Source organism: Diceros bicornis, chromosome 8, assembly GCF_020826845.1.
Source record: "Diceros bicornis minor isolate mBicDic1 chromosome 8, mDicBic1.mat.cur, whole genome shotgun sequence".
Taxonomy (NCBI): Eukaryota; Metazoa; Chordata; class Mammalia; order Perissodactyla; family Rhinocerotidae; genus Diceros; species Diceros bicornis.
In genome coordinates this window covers 42,875,367-42,902,687 of record NC_080747.1, presented here as the reverse complement: position 1 = coordinate 42,902,687, position 27,321 = coordinate 42,875,367, and the positions used below count along the sequence as shown (strand labels likewise).

The window sequence follows — 27,321 nt, the reverse complement described above, 5'->3', positions numbered from 1 at the left end:
CCAGGCTCAGGGATTTCTAGAAAGGAAATTCAAATCAAATAATGTCCCATTCCTGTTTTATTCTAGGTGCTTCTCCATATCCTGGAGTAAAGATTGATGAGGAATTTTGTAGGCGATTGAAAGAAGGAACGAGAATGAGGGCCCCTGATTATACGACACCAGAAATGTAAGACTTTAAAAGTATCCTTCTGTCCCCTTTCTTTGCTCATAAAAATTCTCCCTGCCTAGAAGACTTTCCATTATATTTACCTCTTTTGTGGCCTAGTTTGTGTCTTTCTTCTTTCTTGATAATCTCAAGCACAGAGTCATCTCTTCTTCTTGAAATGACAACACTTTATCTATACCAACCAGTTAGTTTTTATTAGATGTTAATTTATGTTTTGTTTTCTATACACACTTGATGCTCCAAGTGTAGGGCTCTGTGTCTTACACAGTTTTGTATCCCTATGTAGCATCTTGGCTCATGGTGGACTCTTTATAAATGTTTACTCATTCAAGTGCTTATTTTCAGCATCAGATCAGAAGGAAAGAGGCAGTTAATGACATCAGTGTTTTGCTTCTCTAGGTACCAGACCATGCTTGACTGCTGGCATGGGGAGCCCAGTCAGAGACCCACGTTTTCAGAGTTGGTGGAACATTTGGGAAATCTGTTACAAGCTAATGCTCAGCAGGTTTGTGACCTTCATCCAAGAAGCTTCTACAAGGAGTACTTATGTGTCAAGGGCTCCTCTACTGCCCAGACCATCTCATGGCCACCATATCCTCTCAGTCAATGAATAAGGAGCCGTATTCTTCCAGATATGAGCAGTAATGCTTTCTAAAAGCTATAATTACCCTTTTAGACAGATGAGATCCTAATTCATAACTTGGGAGCAGACCACTCTTATTCCTACTGACATCTCTTTTTGTTGTCTTCAGATGCTCTTCTAAAGTAAAAAACAAACAAAAAATACACAAAACCTAGTTGATCCACAGAATATCAACAATGGATAGAATTTCAAGGAACTCTTAATACATTCTGCAGGCAAAAACACGTCTGAACCCTGCAAAATAGATGGCTTTATCCTTGGTAAAATCACAGGCCCCCATAACTTCCACTGGAAGATTTCAGAGTTTTAGCCTTTACCATTAGAAAGTTATTTATTCTCAGTCAATGCCTCTCACTGCACTGAATGGAAGCCAATTTCCTCCTGTTTTTCTTTTGAACAGCTGGGGAACAATGGGTCAAATCTGTTTTTATCAATAAACCTTCCAAACATTTAAAGGTATCAAATTGCCCTTTATTTCTTTCTCTTGATGAAATAATGCTAAATTGTGCAACCTTTTCTCAGAAGGCCCATTTTCCTGCACATTTATTGCTTTTCTCTAGACTGTCATCAGTTTTTCCATTTTTAGCCTTGAAATGTAGAGGCTAAAATTGGATGACATGCCCTTTAAAGGATCTGGCTCGTGTAGATGGGGCTTTGTGAAGAAATGATTTTTCAGCTCAGCGTAGCTCTGACCACAGCCCACTTGCTTCATTGTAGCCACAGCTCTCTGTGGTCCACTCACCTGTCTTGTTTTTCATTAACTACTTTAATATACCTTCATGTACACATCCCTTTCAAGTGCCCTTTTGTTTTTGACAAACCGTTTCCGATGTTGTCTTAAAGTTCTACATTCAGATATGAAAGCAACATATCTCATCACCAAGAAGCCCCCGTGGCCTCTGTTTTTCATGAAAAGGCTCTTCAAGGACTGAAGCCATAACAATAGCACTCTGTGTTTATTGTTTCAGGATGGCAAAGACTACATTGTTCTTCCAATATCAGAGACTTTGAGCATGGAAGAGGACTCGGGACTCTCTCTGCCTACCTCACCTGTTTCCTGTATGGAGGAAGAGGAAGTGTGTGACCCCAAATTCCATTATGACAACACAGCAGGAATCAGGTACTGTATATGGTCAACATCCCCTGGAGGGTGTGGGGGGGTTTCAAGGTCATCTTGGGATGGGGGGTGGAAGGAAGACATTTTATAAAGCTGCTGCATCCCATTTCCACGTTTAACCTTAGCGCCGAAACTAACATAAAGGAAAGTGCTCCTTGAAGAGGGCCTGGGTAGGTGAGTTTCCTCCATCTGTAGTCCACGTTGCTGCCATAGCTCTTCCTTTCTGAATTCTAAGCCCTGCAGCTGCAAATAGCTGGAATGCCACAGTTTGTTAATCTCCAGAAAAGGAGACCCATTTTACAAAGACATCTGTATTTAAATTACCCCCATGTACTCTTTTATTAATGTGAATTAAATGGCTTAGGAAAGATTCAGGAAGGAAGAGTTCTATGCATATATGAAAACACGCTTATGCCTCTCTGGCTAGAATGCAGTATGCCGTGGGGATGTGGCCTGAATTAGACTGGACAGCACATCTTCAGAAGCCCCTCCCAAGTCTGATATTCAGCATTTTATTTGCATAATAGGACTTCTGGGCTTATTTAAAACATATGCACTGTAGTCCTTTCCTGATGTATAAAGGGGTTCTGAAGGCCGCTTTCTTTTTTTCTCTCTCCCAGCACCTGTGCATAAGGAAAAAGTTGATATGATTTTCCACAATATGATATTAAAGTTGCCTTTTACTAAGCCTAGGACTGCTTCACTTTGCTTTGTTTCTTTTCCCATCCCTTGGGTGTTTGCCTCCTGTAACTGGACTCCTGACAGTATGGGCCCAGGCTGCCCTCTTGAGTGTGCTGTGGCTGCAGGGAGGGGCGTGGAGCTCTCGCATGTGTCTGGCACTTGACCAGGCTGCCAGATTGCAGCTGACGAGGCGCCCTGGCCAGTTTGCCCCATGGAGTCACACAGGGCAGCAGGAACACTGCGATCAGAAAAAAGAAATCTCAGAATGGTTAGAACAACAAGTGAGCTGCCCATTCCATTTATGTCAAGAACTTTTGGCATTTTTCAAAGAACTTTTCCTTCTATTAGCAGATTTTGCCCACATGATAACTCTCCAAGTTAGGCAAGATAGAAACTATTATCTTTTTTTTTTTTTTTTTGATGAGGAAGATTAGCCCTGAGCCAACATCTGTTGTCAGTCCTCCTCTTTTTGCTGAGGAAGATTGGCTCTGAGCTAACATCCATGCCCATCTTTTTCTACTTTATATGGGACACCACTGCAGCATGGCTTGACAAGCGGTGTGTAGGTGCGTGCCTGGGATCCAAACCTGTGAACCCCGGGCTGCTGAAGCAGAGCACGCGAACTCAACCACTACGCTACCCACTGGACCGGACCCGAAACTATTATCTTTTTTGATGTAGATGTTGAACATGAGGCTCAGAGTGATTCCCTGGGGGGAATACAATATTGTGGTCAAGATCCAGATGTTAGAGTCAGATAGAACTCAGTTAAACTTCCAAGTCTGCATCTAGCAGCTGTGTGACCTGGGGCAGATCTTCTAGCCTCTACCTCAGTTTACTTATCTGTGAAATGAGGCAAGGTCACTAGTGTTGTTTGAAATGATTGTTTTGAGAATTACATGATATCGTGTATTTCTAAGCACTCAGCACTTAGAAGCACTCAATAAATGATAGCTATTAAGTGAGCTGCTTAAAATCACATCCCTGAGATGAATCCGGTTCCTTTGATATGTGACTTGATGCTGTTTTCTCCCACACCAAGGAGGGGCCCTCAGAGAGAAGGAGTAATAAAATGAGAGCCTGCAGTTCCACTTCCATGTTTAAAAGTTCCTAGTTCAAGTCCAGCTGGCCTTCTAGTGTGGTAATTGTTCCCGCAACATGATTGCCTTCTCCTTTATCAAAAAGCCACTTGATCATGAATTATATTCCTTGGGTTTTCTGTGTCCAGGTGGGGCGAGGACGCAGCCAGCAGCCTCTTGGCTGGCTTAGGCGCTTTGCATATGGTGCTGAGAGTGGATGAAGTCACGTTTGTGTAATGGAAGTGCCAAATGCGATCCTGGATCTAAAACAGGGCTGCTAACATTTATCCCCAGAAGCGTGGACAAATGTGACACCACACTCCGAACACAGGCCTGGCTCTGATTTTCTGTCTGCGATTTTTGAATTGGTCTTTCCAATCCAGTTCTCTTTTATCCAGCCATAATTTGAAAAATAAAATGGAAATTGGGATCTTTTGTCTGCATCCCCTCTCAACCCCCTCCACCTTTTTTTCTTTTATAAAAGTAAGCCTCCAAAGTCACATTTTAATCATCTGGGTTCAAAGAAAGGCAGAGTTGAGGCATCTGTGCATGGCACACCTCATTTTGTTGCTTTCTTGTGGTTCTGCTTCCCTGGGGAGAAAGAGATGAGGCTGCGGTACCTCCCAGGGGACTTGTTCTCTCCTCTTTCATGTTTCCAGTCGAGTAGAAAAGCTGAGGAGTCTTTCTCACTTGTTTCCTCCTTACAATTTTCAATTCCATTGCGTTATAAATGGAGCTGGACAGAGACATCACTGTGGGAGCCAACCCCATGATTTGTTGCCTCTTTATTTTAAAAATATTTGCTTAGCATTTATTTAGAGAAAAAGCTGAGAGGTGTGTGGGGGAAGGGTGAGGAGGAAGGACCACTAGTGTCTAGACTTGGCTTTGTCTCTCATTTCCCCTGTGGATCAGCTCTGGCCCCAAGTTTGCATGCTTCCTGCAAGAAAACACACGTTAATTGGACTCATCTTTCTTTGAGGGCAGTTTGGGGACCATCTGTGGTTGCTCCATCATTTCCCCTGGGCGTTTCGCCTCCCACTCCAAGCAACTTATCAAAGATTTCTTTTCAGTTCTCTCCCAGAGAAAGGTTTTGGCACATACCATTTTCTTTGTTTTGGTTAGTTGCTAGTGATGATTAAATGTTCCTTGTAGACTGATGCCTGGGATAGCCTGCTGGCTATATGTTCCTGAATTTGGCTCTGATTTTAGGCTGCTTGAAGCAAAACTGTCCTCTCTCCACCTTTTGTCTGTCTCACACCCCACATCCCCCCTCCCTCCCATCCCCTCTCACCACACAGTCAGTGCACACATGGGAGAGAACAGTACTGTGCACATACTGGGTACTTAATAAAGACTTGACCATCAGACTGCTGTTCTCTTCTCCCTCTTCCTTCCTGATACTTTTCCAAAGGTGCTAATGTGGAGTAGGGTTAAAAAGAAAAAATCCTGCGTCTGGCCCAGTGGCGTAGTGGTTAAGTTGGCATAGTGGTTAAGTTCGCGTGCTCCGCTTCGGGGTTCGGATCCTGGGTGTGGACCTGTACACTGCTCATCAAGCCATGCTATGGTGGCGTCTCACATACAAAATAGAGGAAGATTGGCACAGATGTTAGCTCAGGGAATATCTTCCTCAAGCAAAAAGGGGAAGATTGGCAACAGATGTTAGCTCAGGGCCAATCTTCCTCACCAAAAAAAAAAAAAAATCCTACATGGGCTTTAGAGTCTGAAGACCTAAGTTTGAGTCCCAGTTCTAGCCATTTCCTCCCTCAGCCTTAGCTCCCTCCTCTCCAAGTAGAAAATTAAATAAAAACCTATTTTGTAGTGTTGTTAGGAGCAGATGCAACAATATTCAAGAAAATGCTTTGTCAACTGTGAAGGGCCATGCAATTTTTGGAATTCTTGGGCTCAGAAGTCAAGGAGCTGTCCTTTCTAAGACATCTGCGTTATTGCCCAAGTTAGTCAACTCTGGTTGATTCTACATCCCAAATATCTCTAGACTCTGTCCACTTCTCCAAACCCTGTGGTCATCACCTCTCCTTAGTCAGGCTGCCCCTCTTTTTCCTAGATAAGAGGCATAGCCCCCTAATTGGTTTCACTGCCTCTGGTCTTATCCTCCTCAACCCAGAGCCATCTTTCTAAAGGGCATATCTGACCCTGATCTCATGCTTAAAATCTTTCAGTGGTGCTCATTGCCTTCAAAATAATAATCCACGTATTCCAGTTATGTGATTTGGGAGCAAGTTCCTTAACCTTTCTATGCCTCAGTTTTCTCATCTGAAGTTGGGATAATACCCATCCCTAGAGAGGTACCATTTGTAAAGATGCCATGAGACAGTGGTTGAGGAGCATTTGGCACAGTGCCTGGCATGTGGTAGATTCTCGATAAGGGATTCCTGAGTAAGTGAATGCATTAATGATTGATTATGGTGCCAGTAGTGTTTGGCAACCACCACTTTTAGGGACTGGACTTAGGAGAAAGTGGGCTTGCTCTCTCCTTGTATATCATATCCTCTTTCTTGTACAGTTTCCTGAGTGAGGATGTCATTGTTAACCTCATTGTCTCCTCTCTGAAGGGAGGAACCAACCTCCTGGGGCAGGGGAGGGAGACTGTTTCCATTCTCCTCCCTTAGCCCAAGTGAGTTTTCACTTCACTTGGTCACAGAAAACACAAGGAATATGTAACATGCCCAGGAGGCTGCTATGGTGGGAAGTACTCTGAGATGAGAGTGAAGGGTGTATTTGCAGTCCTGTGGGACCTTTCTGTGAAAAGAACTTCCCTTCTCTCCACTTGGGCTTTTGATGAGTTTAACAGGAGCACTCAGACTCACCCAAAGCCACATGGCAGGAAAGGAGCACTCCTAAAGAACAGGTGTTGGGTTATCTGACAAGTCCTATTCTTTGGACTACTCAAGGAAACTGGCATCCTCTGGAATTCAAAGGAGAAAAACAAGCTTTGCTTGATAGATGTCCTTCTTTCTAAGAACACTTACCACCCCCTATTGACCCCCTCATTCATCCTCCGGATATCCTTGTGAGTGAGGGACGGAAAACTATTGCCAATACATTTTGAAGATGGGGCAGCAGAGGCATAGAAATCGTCATGATTTTCCCAAGCTTATGTAGTCAGTGGTAGACTTTGAAACAGAGAAAATATCTTGTGACTCTTGAACCACCGCCCTTTCCTGAGACCAGTAACTCTGTGGGCTGAGAATAGGGGATGGTGAGGCTCAGCCCACTGCCCCCTCTACACACTAAGCTTCTATACATGTAGAAGGAGGAGGGCATCTCCAGATCCTGCTGGGTTCAGTTTCGTTTACTGAACCCAGGTGAGATTCAGTGAGATCTGCAGGTGTTTCCTCTGCCTGTCTTTCATTAAATGGTTGCTCTGTGGGCATTATGTAGAAAACTTTCCCAAGAGACGACCAGAAAGATGTGAAACACTCGGTAATGTGTCGAGAGCTCAGTGGAGGTATCACATGCAATCAGGAAGCCAAGTAGGAGGCAGTTGATCGCTTAATTTACTGTTGTTATCTTTAGTCCAGTCCTGGACCTCAGAAGTATGAGTCAAAGGAACAGGGGCTCATCTACGCCCCTCAGTTATATTATACTTTTAGATGGACTTTCACAGGAAATTAAGCCTTCAATGTGTGCTAGCAGAGAAAGATTTTTGTTTTGTTTTGTTTTTCTTTTTCCAAAGGATGTTTTGAAGGTTGCTATTAAACTTGTGGTTGAAAGATAATGAACTTAGGTATCACTTGTGGTATCTGCAGCCAAATATACCACCACTAAAATATAAATATTTGTTCTTTTGCAGTCAATATCTGCAGAACAGTAAGCGAAAGAGCCGGCCGGTGAGTGTAAAAACATTTGAAGATATCCCGTTGGAAGAACCAGAAGTAAAAGTAATCCCAGATGTAAGTACATCTTTTAAAAATAGCCTGAGAAATAATACAAAGAATGAAACATTAGCTAGATAAATATTAGCCTAAGCATTAGAGTTTTGGAGCCTCATTATAAGGCTGTCCTTGAGGGTCCTGGGGTCATTATGGAGATGGAACTTTTTGGTTTCCTTTGATTTTTCCATAAGTAAAGCCCCTGGTCCAAAGTTCAAGATAGTCTAGCTTCGTGCCCGATTCCACTCAAGTATAAATAGTATCACTGTGAAAAGAGGGATGGAAACGCATCTCCTCAGCTGCCTCTTCCTAAATTCCTCTCTTCTTCAGGCCTGGGTCAACTTCTAGGAAGCAGTTGCTTCCTCTTGCAGCTTGCACAGTTTCTGGCTATGATACATTTACCTCCTTCTGCAGAACATTGGAACATGTTGTCTGACAGCTGGGTTAAGAAATCAGTTTATCAAGTTGTTGGTCAATGTACACACTCAATCAACTGTGCCATCTCTTTGTCTCTCCAAAAGGACAACCAGACCGACAGTGGTATGGTTCTTGCATCAGAAGAGCTGAAAACCTTGGAAGACAGAACCAAGTTAGCTCCGTCTTTTAGGTAAGGCTCAGCCAAACAGAAAAGACACATTTCAGCAGGAATTTTTGGAAAGAACTCAGGACTTTCAGTGTAGGTGCAGAGTTTTCCAGTTTTGTGTCTTGGTTGGTTGAGCAAATTTGCATTGACTTAACTAATAAAGAACCCAAACAAATCAAACACGTGAATTAAGTGGCAAGTCTAAAAAAAGAATCTGAAAGAAATTAGAGGATTTGGTCAGTTTTTATGAGAACTTTTGGATACCAGGGAATTTCTGACATATTCACTATGGTTTGTATGGTACTGGATAAGTAATGAAGAGGTCATTGGATGTGATCCCTAAAGCTATTGAGATGATTAAAATCTTTGTGGACTCTGAAGAATTTTCAAACCTGTACATAAATGGGTGCATTTGTCCTTACGACGTATGATGTATAAATAAGCCAATATCTATATATTTAAGATGCTTAAATATTGGCTGAATTATTAAGTACTTAATTGTGAGAAAAATATTAAATTTGTCTTGAATATAATTTCTTCCATGTTGTTCCATAGGAATTTGTAGTTGTTTTGAATAGATTTGCCTGCTTTTAACCTTAAAAAATAAATAAAAATCTGTACTTACAAGAATAATAGAATTCAGAGTAGTTATTTATTTGCTGGTAGATTCATTCTAGGTAAGAATAAAGAAGATTTTGATCTACTTATAATCTAACTGTTGTATAAAATGAGAACACCCATGGGTTATTGAGCAATGCTCATGTAAAAAAAAACATTAAAATGTGCCATTGTGTGATTTTATTCTTTGCCTTAGGCCCAATGTAAGAAATTGTGAGACCAATCATATGTTTCATTCATTGATTCAAAATATGTTTATCCATCAATGACTGTATGCCAGGTACCATGCCATTGTTTGAGACACTCATTTTATTGAGGTTGGGTTAAAAGAAAAATTGCATTTAGTTATTTGAAATAACTTTTAAACCATATCCAAACACAGAGTTAATAAAATCCTTTTTGCAGTTTTTAACATGAATAATTTGGTAAAACACTTATTAAGGGGAAGAAAACCCACACCTCAGAATAGCTTGCGAAAATGTAAATCCTGAAGTTTTAGCTCAACACAGCCTACACTTCTAAGCTTTGACGTGATTACCGTCTGTCATGATTCCACGCCATGAAAACATTCTCTGGTTGCTGCTGAGTGATCCAGTCCTCAGTTCTTCCAAAGAATGTGGTTTTGATGAGTAAGAAGCCGTGTTTGACATGTCTGGCTTGATTGCACACACACACTTCGACTTATTAAAGTTGCTCAAGAACTTTATTAACACCACACACAGGCCTTGTAATCCCCTAATTGACAGTGTAGGGAAATCACAAGCGGACTTTCAGAACATCCCAATTTCTGTTCATATCGTGAAAGAGTCCCTTTGGCTCCTATCATTGTATACAAACTTGTCAATCTGCAAGGCCATAAAAATGTTCCATTGGTTGGAGCCTTTGTATCACTCAGAACTGCCTTTCATCTCCTCTGAGGCTTGAAAGACTTGGACCTGAATAAGAGGACTTATCTGAAACTACTAATTCATGCTAGTACCTGAAAATAGACGTTGCCTGAGTAAACCTGATATGTTGATTAACAAGTGGGAGAGATAGGGGCTGGTGTCTCCAGAAAGATGACAGAGTTTGGGAATGGGGTTAGGGTAAGAAGCAAAAAAACTGCCCTCTCTCTGCCCACTCATTTGGTTGCCATTTCTTCCACAGTGGACTGATGCCCAGCAAAAGCAAAGAGTCTGTGGCGTCTGAAGGCTCAAACCAGACGAGCGGCTACCAGTCCGGGTATCACTCCGATGACACAGACACCACTGTGTACTCCAGCGAGGAGGCGGAACTTTTAAAGCTGATGGAGATGGGACAGCAAGCTGGCAGTGCAGCCCAGATTCTCCAGCCTGGCTCTGGGACCACACTGAGCTCTCCTCCTGTTTAAAAGGAGGCACCCACGTCCCCCACCCCACTTCATGGAAATTGTGTGAGAGGTGCTGCTCAGATTTTCAAGTGTTGTTCTTTCCACCACCAGGAAGTAGCCGCATTTGATTTTCATTTCCAAAAAAAGGACCTCGGACTGCGGGGAGCCAGTGCCTTGGGCATTTCCTGAGAAGATGCTCGTGACCTAAGAATGTGTTTGTGTCTTCTCCCAGTGTTGACCTTATTCTCTTTTTCATTCATTTAAAAAGCATGTATGATGCCCCCTACTGTGTGTCTTTCCATGGGTTAAAACAAAAGAAGGTCAGGAAATGGCTTCATCCTTCAACAAGCAGCAGTACCTGGGGAGCTGACACTTCTGTAAAACTGGAAGATAAACCAGGCAATGGAAGTGCTTTAGGTGTTAAAGATGGGAAAGACCGTTAGGGCTGAGTCCACCTAAGAAGCTTTGTTTAGGATATGAGTCCTGAGCCAAGTTTTACGTGTGGGGTTTGGATTGATAGAAAGGAAGATGTTGGCTTGCTTTGAAGGCATACTGGAGCGTGCAGATGCATTGTGTTGGCCCTGGTGGAGGTGGGCATGGGGTCTCTTAGGAAATGTAAAGGCTTCAGACGAGGTTGCTGGTTTTAGAAGGTTGCGTGCTCTTCCCAGTTGGGCTAAATGAGAGTTCCTTGTGCTGTTTCCGACTCCTAATGAGAGTTCCTTCCGGACTCTTACGTGTCTCCTGGCCAAGCCCCAGGAAGGAAATGATGCAGCTCTGGCTCCTTGACTGATTCTTTATTCAGCACACCACAAAGAAAGGACATTCAGACGGAGGCTCCCTGTCGTGTGGACGAGTTCGGACTGTATAAATCAGCTTCTGGTTTCTTCTGGATGAATACCCACGTATCTGTCCTGATGTGATATGTCTGAGCCTGAATGCAGTCGGTTCAGTATCAAGCTGTGGTGTCAAAGCTTCAGAAAGGATTTTACTTTTTTGTTCCTTCTCCCCCTACCCCTGAGCCTTCCCCCTCCCTTTTACTCCCAACCAGTCAGTATTTTAGTAATTTGGCCTCTACACTCTAGTAAAAGCTGATTAGATTTGTTCTCTCTCTGAATAATTATAGCCAGATTTCAAATTTATTTTATAGCCCAAGTTATAACAACATCTATTGTATTATTTAGACTTTTAACATGTAAAGCTATTTCTACTGATTTCTGCCCTTGTTCTTTCCTTTTTTAAAAAAAATGTATTTTTCGTTTGGTACCATAGTGTGAGATGCTGGGAACCATGACTATAAAACATGCTATGGCACATATATTTATAGTCTGTTTATGTAGAAACAAATGTAATATATTAAAACCTTATATTATATATAATGAACTTTGTACTATTCACATTTTGTATCGGTATTATGTAGCATAACAAAGGTCATAATGCTTTCAGCAATTGATGCCATTTTATTAAAAAAATTGAAAAACTTGAAGGAATCCGTTTGCAAGGTTGCATTACTGTACCTATCATTTCTCTCACTTCTAAAATGGACGAGGGGGAATCAGACATAATTTCCATGTGGTTGTTTTTCATTTTTACTTGTTCTCGTATTCTTCTTATAAAGGGTATTTTCATAAAATTTTTATATACTTTATAAATCAATAAATGTAATCTTAGTAAAAAAAAATACAATGGTATAATATCACAACTATTTTGAGAGTAAATACTTCTGGCTTGAGGTATAATTGCTTCTCCTCCTCGTCATCTTCTTCATTACACAAATAATTCACACACACGTGCACGCTCAGATTCTGAGCACTTTTGAGATTCTTAAAACATGGACTGGTGGAGACGGAGTAAGCACTCTTAACAGTATTTTTGGCCTTCCAGGAACCCTCATGCCTGTTAGAATAGCCAACCATGAAAATCTTGGTGAGAAATCAAGTGAGAAATCCCAAGACAGGTGGCCAGACCCAGGCAGTGCAGGGAAACATGGAGCATATATATAGTTTTCAATAATGTTTCTCTTTATACTTACAGCATCAGAACATCAGATCCAACATTGCCATTTTGGATGATTACTTTTACCTGGATTCAGTGAGTGGAATTATCTAACAAATCATTGGCACCAATGAGCAGCCCTACTTTCTGTGGTATTTTTTTTTAATACAAGATTTTGGAATGTTTATATAGTCAAATATGCCTGTCTTTTTTTTTTTTTTTTTTTGACTTCTAGGTTTTTTAATCTTATTGAAGAAGGTCTTGTCTTGTCAATTCTAAAATAACCCAAAGTTCTAAACTCTCTTCTTCTTTCTTTTATTACATTTAAACCTATTTGGGATTTATTTTTGTATATGGAGTGAGGTAGGGATTTAGCTTTGTTTTCTTCAAGCATTTGCCAATCATGGCAGGACCATTTATTAAATATATGGTACCTCTTTTTCCCTGTGGTTGGGGAAATATATATTGTATCATTTTTCAAACTCTATCATCTAATTGAGACATTCTGCACAACTTTATGATGGAGAGGAGGGTTGCTGTGGGTGTGTGTGGTTCCTGGGGACAGCACTTACAGATTGGGCCATTGGCTGGGATTTGTGGGTTAGAATCTTCTCATGGATGTTGTTAAACTATAGGTCAGGCCTGGCCTCATCCTTCCTGTTATTACAGTGTTGTTCAGTAAATGAATGGAAGAAGAGTCTAGGTATTCAAGATGGAGAAGACCTCATAGAAAAACAGAATTTTCTTCATTTTAGGAAAAAGAGATTTTATTTCTCATAAGCAGCCCCTGGCCCTGTTTCCAATGCCAGGAATCTGGATTCAGTTGAAACTTCACACTTTATAAAATGCTTTCAAAACCTCAGACAGAATGATTAGGAGGTGAAGTTTGGCCCTCTCCTTGCTCTCTCTTCTGGCTTCCACGCCTCTTGTTCTTAGCTCCTTTTCTTTCCTCATTTGCCCCTATATTGAGGAGAACTTTGTGGCTTTTTAAAGTGCCTCCTGCATGGTCTTATTTTCAAAGCTTTAATTGGAGGCATTTGGTGTGTTTTAGATGCGGCCACACTGTCTCCCCTGGGTTCCTGGCCTCCCTCCTTCTCTCCCTTTACTTGCTTTGTTCTTCTCCCTCCTCCCAAACTCCTCTGTCCCTTCACCTTCCCTTTCTCTCTTTCCACTAACCTTCCTCTCCTCTTGCCCTCCAACCCCCACCAGCAGCAGCCTTTCTCCTCAACCACATCACAGGAGAGAGGAGAGTTGTGGGAGGTTTAACTTACTACCTCTGGACTAAGTTTTCCTATCAATGCACATTGCTTTGTCCTCTTCATTGAAAGGAAAGAAGAAAAGTAAAAATCTCAACCCCACGACTTTGTATTTAACTTAACCTAATTTTCCCATCTCCCCTAGCATGTCTTTCTTTCTCATCTCACTCAGATATTTATCACCAAGATGATAAAATGTAGGCAAACCCAGAAAGCTAAAGCCTTTGAGAGAGTAGCTTTTCATCTTCCCACATTTGCATACCCTTTCCCTGAGGGGCAGTAGGCATGCTTTCTTGCATATGTAGTGAGCACAGCTCACTGTTTTTATAAAATTGCATTTTCTATATGAATCTCTTCCACATAAGGGCTTAGACATAAGTGAGAATCTGGGTAGTCTTTGTGAAGGCAATTTTAAGTCCAATTTTGGAGGAAAAGTTACGGAATGCTCCTAGAGAGCATTGAAAAGGTAAAATGATGTCGTTTACTCTGGTTTTGATCAGAATGGAGAGAAGTAGAGGAGTCTGGGAGGAGTAACCCAGAGAGATATTTAACAGCTAATTTGGCCTGAAGTTCTGGAGCTAAAGTAGGAGAACATACCAGGCCCAGCAGAGGTCTGACAGAGATAAGGGCTCCGAGTTAGGAAAAATGTTCTAATGAAGACTACTGATAAGACAAGGATTACAGTAAACTGTGATGGATATCAGGTGAATGTTAGTGAGAAGACATCAAATTGTACCTTAGATTTTACTTTCTTTACAACACAACGCGTGACCTTTATGTAACTTCTTGACACTTGCAAAATAACATTAAATTCAGAAGTTTCACGCAAATTTTTTTTGTTTAAAAATACAAGAGTGAAAACATGTGGTTTAATTTTTTATTTTAGCCTCACCTCTTTATTCCAAGTACTTTAGAGCCCATGATCAGTGTACTTACCCATAACTGGTAACAGCGTACCCTCGTACCTTAATTGTTTGAAGCTCTCAACTTTTAGACACATTGCAATACAGAAAGGACAGGGAATAAGAAAACTTGACTTTGCTCCAGTTTTGTTCCGTTCTTTGCCCTGTTTGTCCTCTCCCTTTTTCAGGAAGTGACATTTTAGGGGAATAAATTCAGGAAAGTGGGTTGAGTTCTTCAGTTTCAGAGGTACTCTCACGGCCTGACTCTGAGCCCCTGTGCCGCTCACAGGATGGGGCACGAAATGACTCATCAGGAGCCCTCTCCCAGGAGAGGTCTAATGGGAGCCTGGTGCTATGCATGGGGGATCTCTTTAAGCTGAAATGACTTATCCTGACAAAGGGGATTGAAAACATTCCATTCATTGCCGCAGACAGAACATAAATAGAAATGAAAACACAGACACAAAGTAGAGAATTCAGGCTAGATATCCGGGGAGCAACAATATCCCACATTCATCCCCAAGTTAACAAGAAAACTGGCAGACAGTATCCTGCAGCATATATTGGGGAAAAGCAAGGCCTTCCATAGAAATCAAGTACCAAAGATCCAGCCCATAATACTAAACTTTGAGCAAGTAATATTTTATTTATTTGTTTGTCTGTTTATATTTAACTGTACTTATAAAATGCTTACAATGTGCCAGATACTCTTTTAAAAGGTTTATTGTTAACTCATTTAATTAATAGGGACCTTAAAGCAAGATGTAGGCACTGTAGTGTAAACCAGGCGGCAAGCCAGGATAGGACGCATAAAAGGATCTTCATTGATGGTTTCCACAAATGTTTGTTAGGTATTTATTGTGTGTCAGGCGCCTTAGCAGGTAGTGGTCAAAACTATTTGCCTTAGCTGCATGGGTTAAGTGTTAGCAACAGAACCACAGAGAGGAGGGACTGCAATCTTATTCCAGAACTTTCTACGTATCCTTATGGTCTCATCTTAAGGAATCATGCATAGTTCTCATTATTGGCTCATTCTTTATTCAGTCATCCTTGAATAAAGATCCAAGTTCAAGAACCCTTCTAGGTATTATAATACATAGATTCCACCATGGGGGAACTTAACCTGACTGTAGAGTCAGGATGCTCATGGAAAAAAGCAGATAAGAAGCCATCTTATAGAAGGTTGAGGAAATTAGGCTTATTTTTCTCTAGTTCAGCCCATTTGCAAAGTTTGCATTTCACTTGTAAAGCAAGATGAGATTCTGATAATGCGCCAGAGGAATTCCATGTTTGCAGGCATTCCATAGCAACACAAGAAGGAATCTTTGGTTGTATCATAAGTATCATAAGTCTTATCTTTGGTTTTGTTGTCCTTTATACTACTGTTCTACATTTTAAACTTTTCCAGTGGATGAAAATCCAAAGAACAGAAAGAACAAATTCCATCATTGTCATTAGTTTTACTAGGAATGATTCAGCAGGGATTGTTTTATATAATGACTGCCCCTTGGGCATTTCAAAATATTATCCGGTAACATGCAACCTTTCCTAATTATATATGTTTTACAAATCAAAGTGTACTCTTGTACAAACCACCTTGAGAATCTTTTAAGCAACCTGTACTTGAAGTCAATAGAAATGAATTTTCTTTTGGTTCAATCATCGAGGATAGATCATGATATGTTGCTGTGCATTTTTTCCCCTCTCCTGTCTAATATGGTTGGCAAATTGCCTTGAGGACCTGTCATGAAGAGAGAAAAAAAGACCCCCATTCTTCTCTTATCACCTTATTCATCAGTGAATTTCTGTGTTCTGCCCAGTTTTCATTCTTGTAGTCTTTTTCGCTGGAGGAGAGCTTATTGCTTCTTTGAGGAGCAAGACAAGAGGATGTCATGCCAGAAACCATTCCTGAGTCGGATCTTACGGAATTAGTTAATAATGTTCACTTAAAAAAAGTACCAGTGAGTATTAATTTTGGATGACATATATATTAGAGCAAGTTTCATTATGACATAATAGAATTTTTAGATAAATATATGTTATAGATTTAACTTTCATTATATTTTTCTATTTCCTGGTGATAGAAATTTCAAATAGCCCTATAGTCATTCAGACTTGAGGAACTTGAAGGGCAGAGAACTAACTTTGATCATCTACCATAAGCCAGGCATTGAGCTATGTACTCCTCATATATTATTTCATTAAATCCTTGCCATAGGCCCTTGTGTTAGGTACTATCATCACCATGTTACCATTCAAGATTGGCAGTTAAGATTGGAAGTCCCAGTAGGCAAGGTCATGCCAGGATTGAATCCAGTCTACTTATACCTTGGAGATGTGTTTGTATTTGAGATAGGAACCAGGATGGGATCCTCTCTCCTGATAGAAGACAGTGAGCTGACTCATCCTCTAATAAATCAACCAACCAAATGAAAGGTACATGTTAAGGTGGCCTGGTAACTTTAAGTGTCTTAGTTAATATGTGTTGGCTTCAATTTTCCCATCTTTCAAGTAGCTTTATCTATCAGATAAATCCACTAGACAATGACTAAATATCACAGCTTTGTGTTGCAATAAACATCTAACTGCCAGAAGAAAGAAAGTGTGTTACTTACTAGCTGTATGGCCTGGGCGAGTTACATAACCTCTTTGAGTCTTACTTTCCTTATCTGGATGAGGATTAAATGAGATATATGTAAAGCACCTACCACACTACCTGAAAGGTGGAAAGTATGCAATAAAGGTTAGCTATTATACTCTTATGATGATGCTGGTGATAGGGAAATTAGGTAGATTTATAACTTGCTGAATGACAGTTCTCAGATTGTTAACTTACCTTCGACAAACTGGGTGGAGGTCTCCATCTTGATGGAGCTCCAATGGAACTTACTGCTCTCTTTGTTCCATTAGGTTTAAAGACTTGCATAAGGATTCTCATAGCATGAGGAACAAATTGCTGGATGACATGTGCCTGGTAAGACTGTAGTGTGATACAGTTAGGATTCAGAAAGAGCCCACTGGTCAGGATTCAAAGGCTGACTCGAATAAATTAATTTGATTTTTCTGCACAAATTTTGGGATGGGGGCACCATGGCTTAGCAACAGCTTTAAATTGGTTAACAAATATCAGTTTGCCAAAATCAGTTAGATAATGACCAATGCACTAAAAATCAGTTTGTCAAATGATCAGTTTGCCCAATGATTAACTCATCAAAGTAAATTTATCAATAAACCCAAATCTTTCAGAATTATTTATAAAGTTTACAACAAATGGTATTGAAGATTTCTATGCCATTGTAATGGACTGGTTTTCACTCTATCTTCATAGCAGAATTTCATGGACTGTCCAATTTTTCAAAAGTTGATGGACATAGGCTTAAATTTCCCATGAATACATTTAATCATTTTCAGTGATTCATTCAAATTCATCAACTTCAGCATAAGATTACATTATATACTTGCCATTAATTGAAAATTCTGTAAAGGGATCCAAACTAATCACATCAACATGAAATGCTGAATTTTTATTACCAGTTGCTAGAATTGCAAAACTATGGCTTATATGCCAACTGAGGCATTGTTGAAATGACATTCAAAAGGAGTCAGAAGAACTCAAAAGTGGCTGGAGCAATTCCATTATACTGAGAATGTTAGCTCCATCCAGACAGGAATTTTGGTCTATTTTGTTCACTGTTTTATCTCCACGCCTAGAACAGTGCCTGACAATAGTAGGCACTCAATATCTGTGGAATGCAGCGATAACATCGGTCATTTGGTACATAGAATTTTAGCCAATTGGCTCTCAGCAAATTGATTTTTCGCAGTTTAGCCTGCTCTCCTAGGCACCAGCAAGAGCAAAAACACTTAGGGGCTTTTGTTGACTATGTTTTGAAGGTATGTTGGGGTTTCCAAAGAGGTGAGGGAAATTTTAAGCTGTGTAACTAGATAAATATGTGAAGATCAAGGGAGGGAGTTGTCCCACCGTCTCCAAGCTGGTCAGATCCACTTGGATTCTGACACTCCATTCTTGGAACCACATTTAAGAGGTAACTTGACAAGCTGCAGCATTATCAGAGGAAGGTGACCAGGATGGTCTTACATAAAGAATGGCTGGGAAACTGGAAATAGTTAGACTGGAGAAATTTTAATGGGTATGCAAGGGCTCTCTTTTAATATATGAAAAGGCTTCCATGGAAAGTACTCTGAGTTTCTTTTGTCTTCCCAAAGGGCAAATTAGATCAATGGATAGAAGCCGTGAGAGTGGCAGACCCGGGATCATCTGATTTCCGGTCACATGCCCTTTCTTTTGTGCCTCACGGATTCTCCCTACCCTGGAGCAAGTAGAAATTGTTCTGTGACATTATTGGAGAGGAGTGTAGGAGCTGTAAGGAGTTAAGGAATCAGAGCACCAGTCGGACCAAGTGGTCTCCAAGTTACCTTTCAGCCTAATATATTAGAGACCAAGAAGCTGGGCTCTCAAGTAAGACAGACCCATGTTTGGATCTTGGCTCCACCATTTCCTAGCTGTGTGATCATGCGCAAGTGCCATGACCTCTCTGAGCCTCAGTTTCCTCATTCATTAAATGGAGATAATAACAGTACATTCCTCAGAATTGTTGTAAGCATTAAATAAAGTAATGGATGTAAAGCGCTTAGCATTGTGCCTGGCATATAATAAGCACCCAACACATGCCTTACCTATTATTATGAATCAATGAAAAGAAATGTACTATGTTTACCTTTCTTTTTTCAAGAGGTGATAACCAAGTTTCAGTCTCAAATGGTTAAGGTAGGCACTTCTAAGAGCTCACCAAGTTCTTCTGAGGGCAGAGAAGTTATTTTTTTTGTTTTCAAAGTAGCTGCTTCCACAGATGACGCCCAAATATATACACAACACTTCAGTCTCTGCCATGAACTCCAGACTTCGGCTTTGTTCAGGGGTCTGAGCGGAATAGAGACAGGAAGAGGTGCTGAGACACAGTGGCCGAGGAGCCGGAGTCCAGGCTGGGTGAAGCAGTGAAGTGGCCCTGTGAGTCATGGGCTGGAAAGCTCCAGCAGGGCCCCTCTGGCTCCTGGGCTCCTCACACAGGGAGACATTTCCTGCTCTTTGCACTCTGTGCCCCGCGCCCCCCCCCCCCCAAGAGTTCCTTAAGACAAGGTCTTTCACTGAATTGTTAAAACCCAAGGGAAAAAGTGTTTTTAGTGTCTGCCAAGGCTGGGAATCTCCCAAGCCTTTAGAAAATTTGTACGTGAGGCAAGTTGGTTCTGCTGGGGCTACCTTGCCAAATGGGCAAAAGGAGGCCGGTAGCGTTGAATTGTTTCCTCAGGGGTTGGAGGGGTTTAGCTAGCTTATGAGTTAAAAAGCCAAGTGTCACTACCAAAACAGTCCTTCCACAGAACCCCTGGAAAGGGCAAAGATTTCACTTTGACTTTGGATAAGGTGCCCCATAATCCCCTGGGATTTGCACACTCAAGCTCCATGTTGCATGAAGGTCAACATAGGAAGCCCTGGTCACCTGGGGAGAGGAGCTGATGTGGGTCATCCCAGTCCAGACTCAGCCTTTGACAGGTTTATGGAGGATGGAAGGCAGGAAGAATCTCCTTACTTGGCTTTGGCCTCTTGGCCGATTCAGGTTGAAACCCTGTTCAGGCTCCTCCTCGGGCCTGCAGAATGATTAAGCCCCAGATTTTCCTGGGGTCATTTGGAAACTGCACAGGCCCTCTAACGTATGGCCCTGATAAGGATCTCCCTCTCAGAGATAAGGAGCTGTTTAAGGGAATCTGAGGAAGCCGGGGGTTTGTTTCCATAAAGCTGGACAATGTAAAGTGTAATCCCTACACAGATGTAATTAGCTGTTAAGCATATTAAGTCATGAGGAAGGGGTGCTCTGTTGGTTCATAAATTACTGTGAGTCTGCCCCAGAGGAACCAAGGGCAGGTCTCTTTTCCTGCCAGATCATTACAATGGTGACTGATGATGGATCAAGAGGCTGAGCTTATGGTAGTTTCAGCAACCACTAGGCTCCAAAGGAAGAAGGACCTGGGGGAGCAGCAGCCATGAATGACCAAAGGCCCTTGGTCCTTTTGCTCCCCTGATACAGGAGGGCAAAAGAGTTGTCTCTGAGGGAGGCTTTGAAGAAGCCATATCAAGGCCCAATATGGCAGCCAGCTTGCTTAGTGTTTTCTGCTAACACAGAGTTTGGCACTGTGGCATTAGGTTGCCAGGTGATCTTGGTGAAGGCTGAGTGCCCCTCTAGAACTGCCAGGTGGATGCCTGGCAAGGCCATTAAAGCTGCAGTCTGTCAGAAGGAAGGAGACTAAGTCTCATTTCTGGCTAAGTAGCTACTAAATGGCCCTCACCTCATGCACCAATGGCACCTCCATATTACTTCCACTGATTTAATATAGATAATAATAACAGCAACAATAATGATTGATAATGATTAAGAGCTTACTCTGTGTTAGGCAGAGTATTAAGCAGTTATATATCTATTATCTGATGTATTTCTCATAACAACCCTCTGAGCTTTGTGTTAATATTACCATCAATTTACAGATGAGGAAACTGAGATTTAGGCAGGTTAACTTATTTGCACAAAGTTATATAGTTAGTAAGCAGCAGATCCAGGTTTTAATCCCAGAAGCTGATTCAAGAGCTTAAACTCATAACCAATACTTTAGAGCTCATTAGAAACATCTGCCATCCCTCAGACTCCAGTTGGTATCAAGATTTATCAAAAATAAAATGTATTAGAAAAATATGTTGGTAGAGCCTGTAACAATATGCTCTTCTATAGCCCCTCTCTTTGTCTGCCTGGTCTAGCCTAATCTTGGAAATTCACTTGGGGCTTTTCTGTCATAGTTGATTTTATGTTGTTTCAGAACTTTCTGAGATCGTAAGAGAACAAAGCAATTAGTGAAAAGCGTGTGTAGTCAGGTCTTCCAGTGTCTTCAAATTTTATAGAGACAGGGCTTTTCAGGCAAATAACCAACAGATGAAGTGGGATGCTAGGGAGACTGCTGCAAATTAAAATTTGGATTTTTGAGCAAAATCTAGAAAAAGTCTCTCTCCTTTGAATTGGCCAGCTAGTACTCCAATAGTCAGGCTCACTGGAGTGTGTGCCTGGGCAGGATAAGCAGCTTAACGGTAAGTTGCTGGCATATGACCCTTTCAGGAGTTGACATTCTCTTTCTCTTCCTCGATGCATCTTCCAATCAGAAATATTAGAACACTGAAAATGTCTGATCTGAGAATCCAATTTGCATTCACTCCAGAGGCGAATTGTGATGTGACTACTTAGTGACGGAACTGCTCTCTTTAAGATGCTGGCTGGATCTTCGATCACTGACATATGACAGATAATTCCCAGAGACCGAATCACTCGAAGTGGAAGCTTTAATGATTTCTCTTAAATGACAGGAGATTCTCCCACCAGGCACTTAATCAAAGCAGTTAGTCTCAGGCTACTCCTGGCCTCGCAACCTGCTGGTGTTCATAGTCCACAGTCTTCCTCGGGGCCTGCACTGTAAAGTGCTGAGTCCATACAAGGAGACAGCGTGCCTGTCTTGAGCACTTGGCGTACCAGATGACAGAATTTGTGCAATAGACTTAGGAGGGCAAAAAAGTAAGTGGTTTGTGGTCAGCAAGGACCAGGTGGGACTGGAGGGAAGAGTCACCAGGTCAGCCAGGCCATGCTGAGAGGAAAACATAGCTCACTCCATATCTTATCAGTTGCCATTTTGTGTGATTTAAGGCAGCCCAGTATTAAATTTTTTAAAAAGTGTATGTAAAGGTGGAGTGAGGCAGGCATGGATGGAAATCTCAATGCCGTGGTACTCATTTCCAGAGCCTTCAGGAGATAACGTCCCACCAGGAGCTGTGTGGGGGCGCTTAGGGTAGCCTTGCCCAAAGGCGAAATAATAATCACAAAGCGATCTTTACATTTTCTGATAAAGCTCTCCCTCTTGCCTACTGGCAGAAGCTGATGAACGTTACATTTGAGTTAAGCGCTGAAAGCAGTGGGGAGCGTTGAGATAAACCACTGCAATCATTAACTCACTTGCTGTTTAATGGCACGAAAACCATCAGTAGTGTGGTGGGCCTGACCGGGTTCCCACAGTGATCCTGCCACCTTGTGTGCTTGCCTTATGTTTTATTGGGAGCCCGCAGCTTGCGGTAACTGTACACAGCCATCTCTAGGAACAGTTAGTCCCCGAAATGTGCAGAGTTCTCTCTCCTCAGACCCGTTGGCTTCCTAACGCCTAGTTAGATAGAGCGGTGGGCCAGTTTGAAAGTTGTCGTTCTTATTGGCGGCTTTCTGATGTTTTTTTTTTTACTATTTATCTTAAGAGATGCCTGTATCCCGCCCCCTCGCCCCAGCCCCCACTGTACACACCAATTGTTCAGACGCAGTGCTTTTGATGGTCTGTATTAAGAATTGATGCTGTGGTAGATTTCATTTTGAGTGCTTGTTGAACTCTTTTAAGTAGGTCCTATTTATAACAGCCTCCTTGCTGAGTGATTTTATGAACATACTTGCATAAGAAAAAAACTTTTTGAAACTTGCTGGAAATTTGTAAAAATGGAATGTGTAAAGATTCTAGAGTCCTGTACCTTCCACAATGTGGCAAGCAAAAAAAAACATATTCAAATGTTGTGTTCACTTGATAGTCATACCTAAACTCAATATTTACTAAAATACAGTGAAACTGTTGTATTAAAGGTAATTGTTCCCAAAAGATTTTTTTATAACATGAAAAAAAACACTTTTAATGAAATGATTGAGCAGAGTCATCCACATCCTTGATCCTTAATGTGTTACAAATGCATAAAGTCACATGGAACAGGCTTTGGGTGGGTTTTGTTGTGTTGCCAAGAAACAGACATTAGTAATGGTGCACTTTAGATGCCAAAGACCTCGGTCCCAGAAGGAAGGTGTGTGGGAAAACCTCAAAGTGAATCCCTGCTTTGAAGGCTTAAGGAAAACAATGATGGAGTTGTATGCAAAGGTGTCCATATCAGTCAAAATGCTTTCAGGTGTAACTAACAGAAATGAGTTTGCCCCTGAAGACCATGACTTTACCTTATAATAACCTGGGGATCAGTCATTTTCAAAAGTTCCCTAGAGATTCTGATACACAATGTAAGTAAAGAACCATTGGTTTAAACAATAAGAAAATTTATTACCTCACATAACAGGAAGTCTAGAGATAGTGGGGGCTTCAGCAGCTCTGTGATGCCACCAAGGACCCAGGTTATTTCCATTTCTTTGCTTCTTTGTCTTCAGTGGCAGTTCCAGTGTTATACAGGAAGCAACATGGCTTCAGTTGGTTCAGACATGACAATGTAAGAAAGAAAAAGAGAAACCTCTCAAAAGTAAGCAAATGTTCCCCAGAAGCCCCCCACCCACACCCTAGACTTCACCTGACGGCTCATTTGTCAGAGTTGGCCCATTTCTGCGAATCACTATCAAGGAGAACCCCTCGGAACTGGGGATGGGATGGCTGAAGCCCATGGCTTTGCCGTGAAGCGCGTGACTGTGTGCCTGAATGAGCTCGGCTTGTTATGAAGGAAAACGAAATATGGATGAGGTAGGTAGTTCAAGTGCTCGCCGGAGTATCATTCACTGTGAGTGATAAGGTGAACTGGAGGGACGTATTTGGCTTTATTTTTCTTTTTACTGCTTTTATTTCAGATCACAAAAGTGATATATGTTCTTTGTGTAAAATTTTTAAAATTAAGGAAATTAAAAGCACATTACTTTCTATCTGATAACATTATTATTATTTGGTTTTAACCATATATACATTCTAAATATATATATACAATATATAGTATATACATATAATAATCCATATTATATAGTATATATACACATTATTTAGCATATATATAGTTAGGAGCCAAATATTAATATTAATAACACACATATATATTTTGTGTATACATGTATATAGTCATATGTATATATACGTATATAGATATGTAAGGATATAATGGTAGTATAATATGCATAGTGTTTTGTAAATCTACTTTTTCACTAAAAATATACTGTGAACATTTCCTCATGTTATTAAATACTCTTCTAAATCTTGATTTTTGATGTTCACATAGTATTCCATTGTTAAATGACCCAGAACAACTAGTCCCCTGTTGTTCAACATTTGTTTCTTTTCCACATTTTCTTCATTATAAATAGTAATTTGATAAACATCGTGTCGCTTTTTTTTTTCTTTTGGAGATCTATTCCTAGAGGTGGAGTGGCAGACTTAAAGTTAAGAATATTTTTAAAGAGTTTAATAACTATTGCCAATTTATTAATTGATATGAGTGGTACAACCCCTTAGGAAAGCAATTCAGAGAATGTATTTGGCCAGTTGTATGGAAAGCCTTAAAAATATGTATACCTACTAATCCTGTTCTTGGGAATTTGTACCGCGGAATTAATCTGAATTAAACAAAAGGAGGAGAAGGCTATCTGCACAAAGATGCTACTGACATTATTCTTTATAGGAGTAAACTTTTCGAAGCAATCTAAATGCTTTAGAAACACATTATCTTATCATATATTAAAGCATTGAAAAACTACATATCTTACCTGAGCTTTATTGTACAATGCCTACATGATGCTATTGTTTTTTAAATTAGAAAACATAAAAATACTTTTTATATAAAAGGAATACTTAAAAATCAATGCTGTATAAGAAAATCTACTTATTCTGAACGAAGTAAAACATTAATCACTATTTTTAGCTTCTTCTCAAACAACACAGGAATTTAAAATTCATTAACTTTACATTGTCCCTGTCTCCATCTTCCATGTTAACTAGAATTAAAATTCTCTAAAATTAGTATTCTTTTTCAAAAAATTAATTCTTATGTAGATTTAATAACATATTCACCAATTTTTTTTTTTGTTTACCATTACTTTATGATTCATTTCTTACTTCTGGTTTCAACTTCTTGCATACATTCTTTTCTATGAGGATTTATGCATTAAAAACTTCCTCAAACTTTTTTAGTCTAAAGATGTCTTGAAGGATAGTTTAGCCAGTTATACAATTCTTTCTTAACAGTTTTTTCATAACTGTGAACATATTATTCCATTATCTTCTGGAACCTATTGTTGCTGATGAGGAGTTTGCTGTCTAATTGTCATTTCTTTAGAGAGAATGTGTTTTTCTCCTTTGCAGCTTTAGGATTTTTCTTTTTGAATTTAAGGTTTGTATTTCTACTAAAATGAACCTAGGTATAGATTTAGTTTTATTTATACTGCTCAGGACCTAGTATGAGGTCTCATTTATTTCTCTATTTCCAGAAAATTCTCAGTTATAATCTCTTTGAATATTGCCTCTCTTCTACTCTCTCTATTCTCTCTGGAATTTCTACTAGATGGATTGGAGATCAGAGATTTTCATTCTGTCTTCCAGGTTTTCTTGATTTTTATTTCGCATCTCTCATCTCTTGGCTCTCTGTGTTGTATTAAGGTAATTAACATTTCTGTGCTCAGCTTTCCTCATCTGTGACTCATGGATCAAACAGTTCTCACATATCACGGGTTTGTGGAAGGGTAAAATTAGTTGTGGTAGGCAGCCTCAAAGATGGTTTCAGTGATCTTTAAGGAGAAAGGGAAGGAGAAGGAGATGAAGAAGAAAAAGGAGAAGGAAAAGGAGAAGAAGAAAGAGAGAATGAAGTTATCATCCCCAGTATTTTCTTTTTCAAGACATCCCTCAAGTCAAATATGCAATAAAAATGTCCAAGACAGCATGTAGTGATGAAGAATACCCATGCTTACTATTTAGAGATTCATCCAGAAGGAAGACAAGGTCTGCAGTCCATCTATTGCAATAGATGAAGAAAAATTCATAAAGGTGAACATTTACAAAATAGCTCAAAATTAATGTTTTAAAGCATTACTTGAGCAACAACATGGATGAATCCGAAAGATGTAATGTTGGGAGACAGGTTCAAGTGACAAAAGGATACCTGTGGTTAGAATTCTTGTAGTTGAAGTCCGTTTACATAAAGTTCAAAAATAGGCAAACCCAAATTATACTGTTTTGGGACATGCACATACATATTAAAACTGTAAAGAACAACCAGAAATTTTTTATCACTAAAAATTGGATAATGATTACCTCTGATGAGGAAGAATGTGATTTGGGAGGGTCCTGTGGGGGGCTTCTGGAACACTGGCTATATTTTGTTTCTTGAATCAGGTCATTGTTCTCAGAAGTGGATCTCTTTTAGGATTTGGGTTTTAAGATGGATATTAACTTTGTAATTATTATTTTAACTTGTACATATAAGTCTTGCTTACTATTCTGGATTATGATATATCTCATATTAAAAAGAAAATATAGAGGAATTTATTTTATTTTTATTTTTGATCAATTTTCATATCTAATGATATGACGTCTTTTCAGGACTAGAACCCTGATTTATAATATTAAACCTGTACGACATGATAAGTGTGCTTGTAACAGCTTGACATTTTGACCGTGGCCAAGAAATCACTTGTCTTAACTCAGACCCATGTGTTAGTAGGTATTCAGTTCTAAACAGGGTTCTAGCTGAGTAGGAAACTTTTCAACATGCAGAAGAGGAACACTGACATTGAGGAGTGGTGGACTGCACTAAACACAAATTGTAGGTACTCCCTGATTCTCTGCAGGATGAGCTTCTTCCCCAAGTCTGCGGGCCCTGTGTCTCGGTATGGGTGCTATTCTCGTGCTATTGTTTAGGGATGGTTGTGATCAGAGCAGGAATATTTATACTTGTCCAATGTTCAAATAAACCTTCACTGGAGAGAGGAACAGGGCTCTGGTGTGTCCATTAAGGTAAGGGTATGGAGAAACAACAAACCCTAGGAGCAGTCCTCTCATGAGAACAAACATCCAGAAAAAAAAGAAAAAGAAAAAAACTGTGCTGAGTGGAGAATAATAATTCTGGGGCAACTATTTCTACTAGAGGTAGGAAGAGCTTTCTGGTTTGGACAGGCTTGTATTTACTAGAGGGTGAGGAAGGGAGGGGCCAAAGGCCAGGG

At 40.3% G+C, this 27,321-nt stretch overlaps 1 protein-coding gene across 1 annotated transcript in view; it reads left to right on the top strand.

Annotated features, from left to right (window-relative positions):
• KDR (kinase insert domain receptor) overlaps positions 1-11,793 on the top strand; it is a 44,656-nt gene extending 32,863 nt beyond the window's left edge. The window contains exons 25-30 of the mRNA XM_058547100.1: positions 67-166; positions 566-671; positions 1,778-1,929; positions 7,498-7,597; positions 8,098-8,183; positions 9,924-11,793. Of these exons, the coding sequence (XP_058403083.1) occupies positions 67-166; positions 566-671; positions 1,778-1,929; positions 7,498-7,597; positions 8,098-8,183; positions 9,924-10,146 (767 nt within the window). The 3' untranslated portion in view covers positions 10,147-11,793. The remainder of the gene's footprint in view (positions 1-66; positions 167-565; positions 672-1,777; positions 1,930-7,497; positions 7,598-8,097; positions 8,184-9,923) is intronic.
• Positions 11,794-27,321: the final 15,528 nt, after the last annotated feature.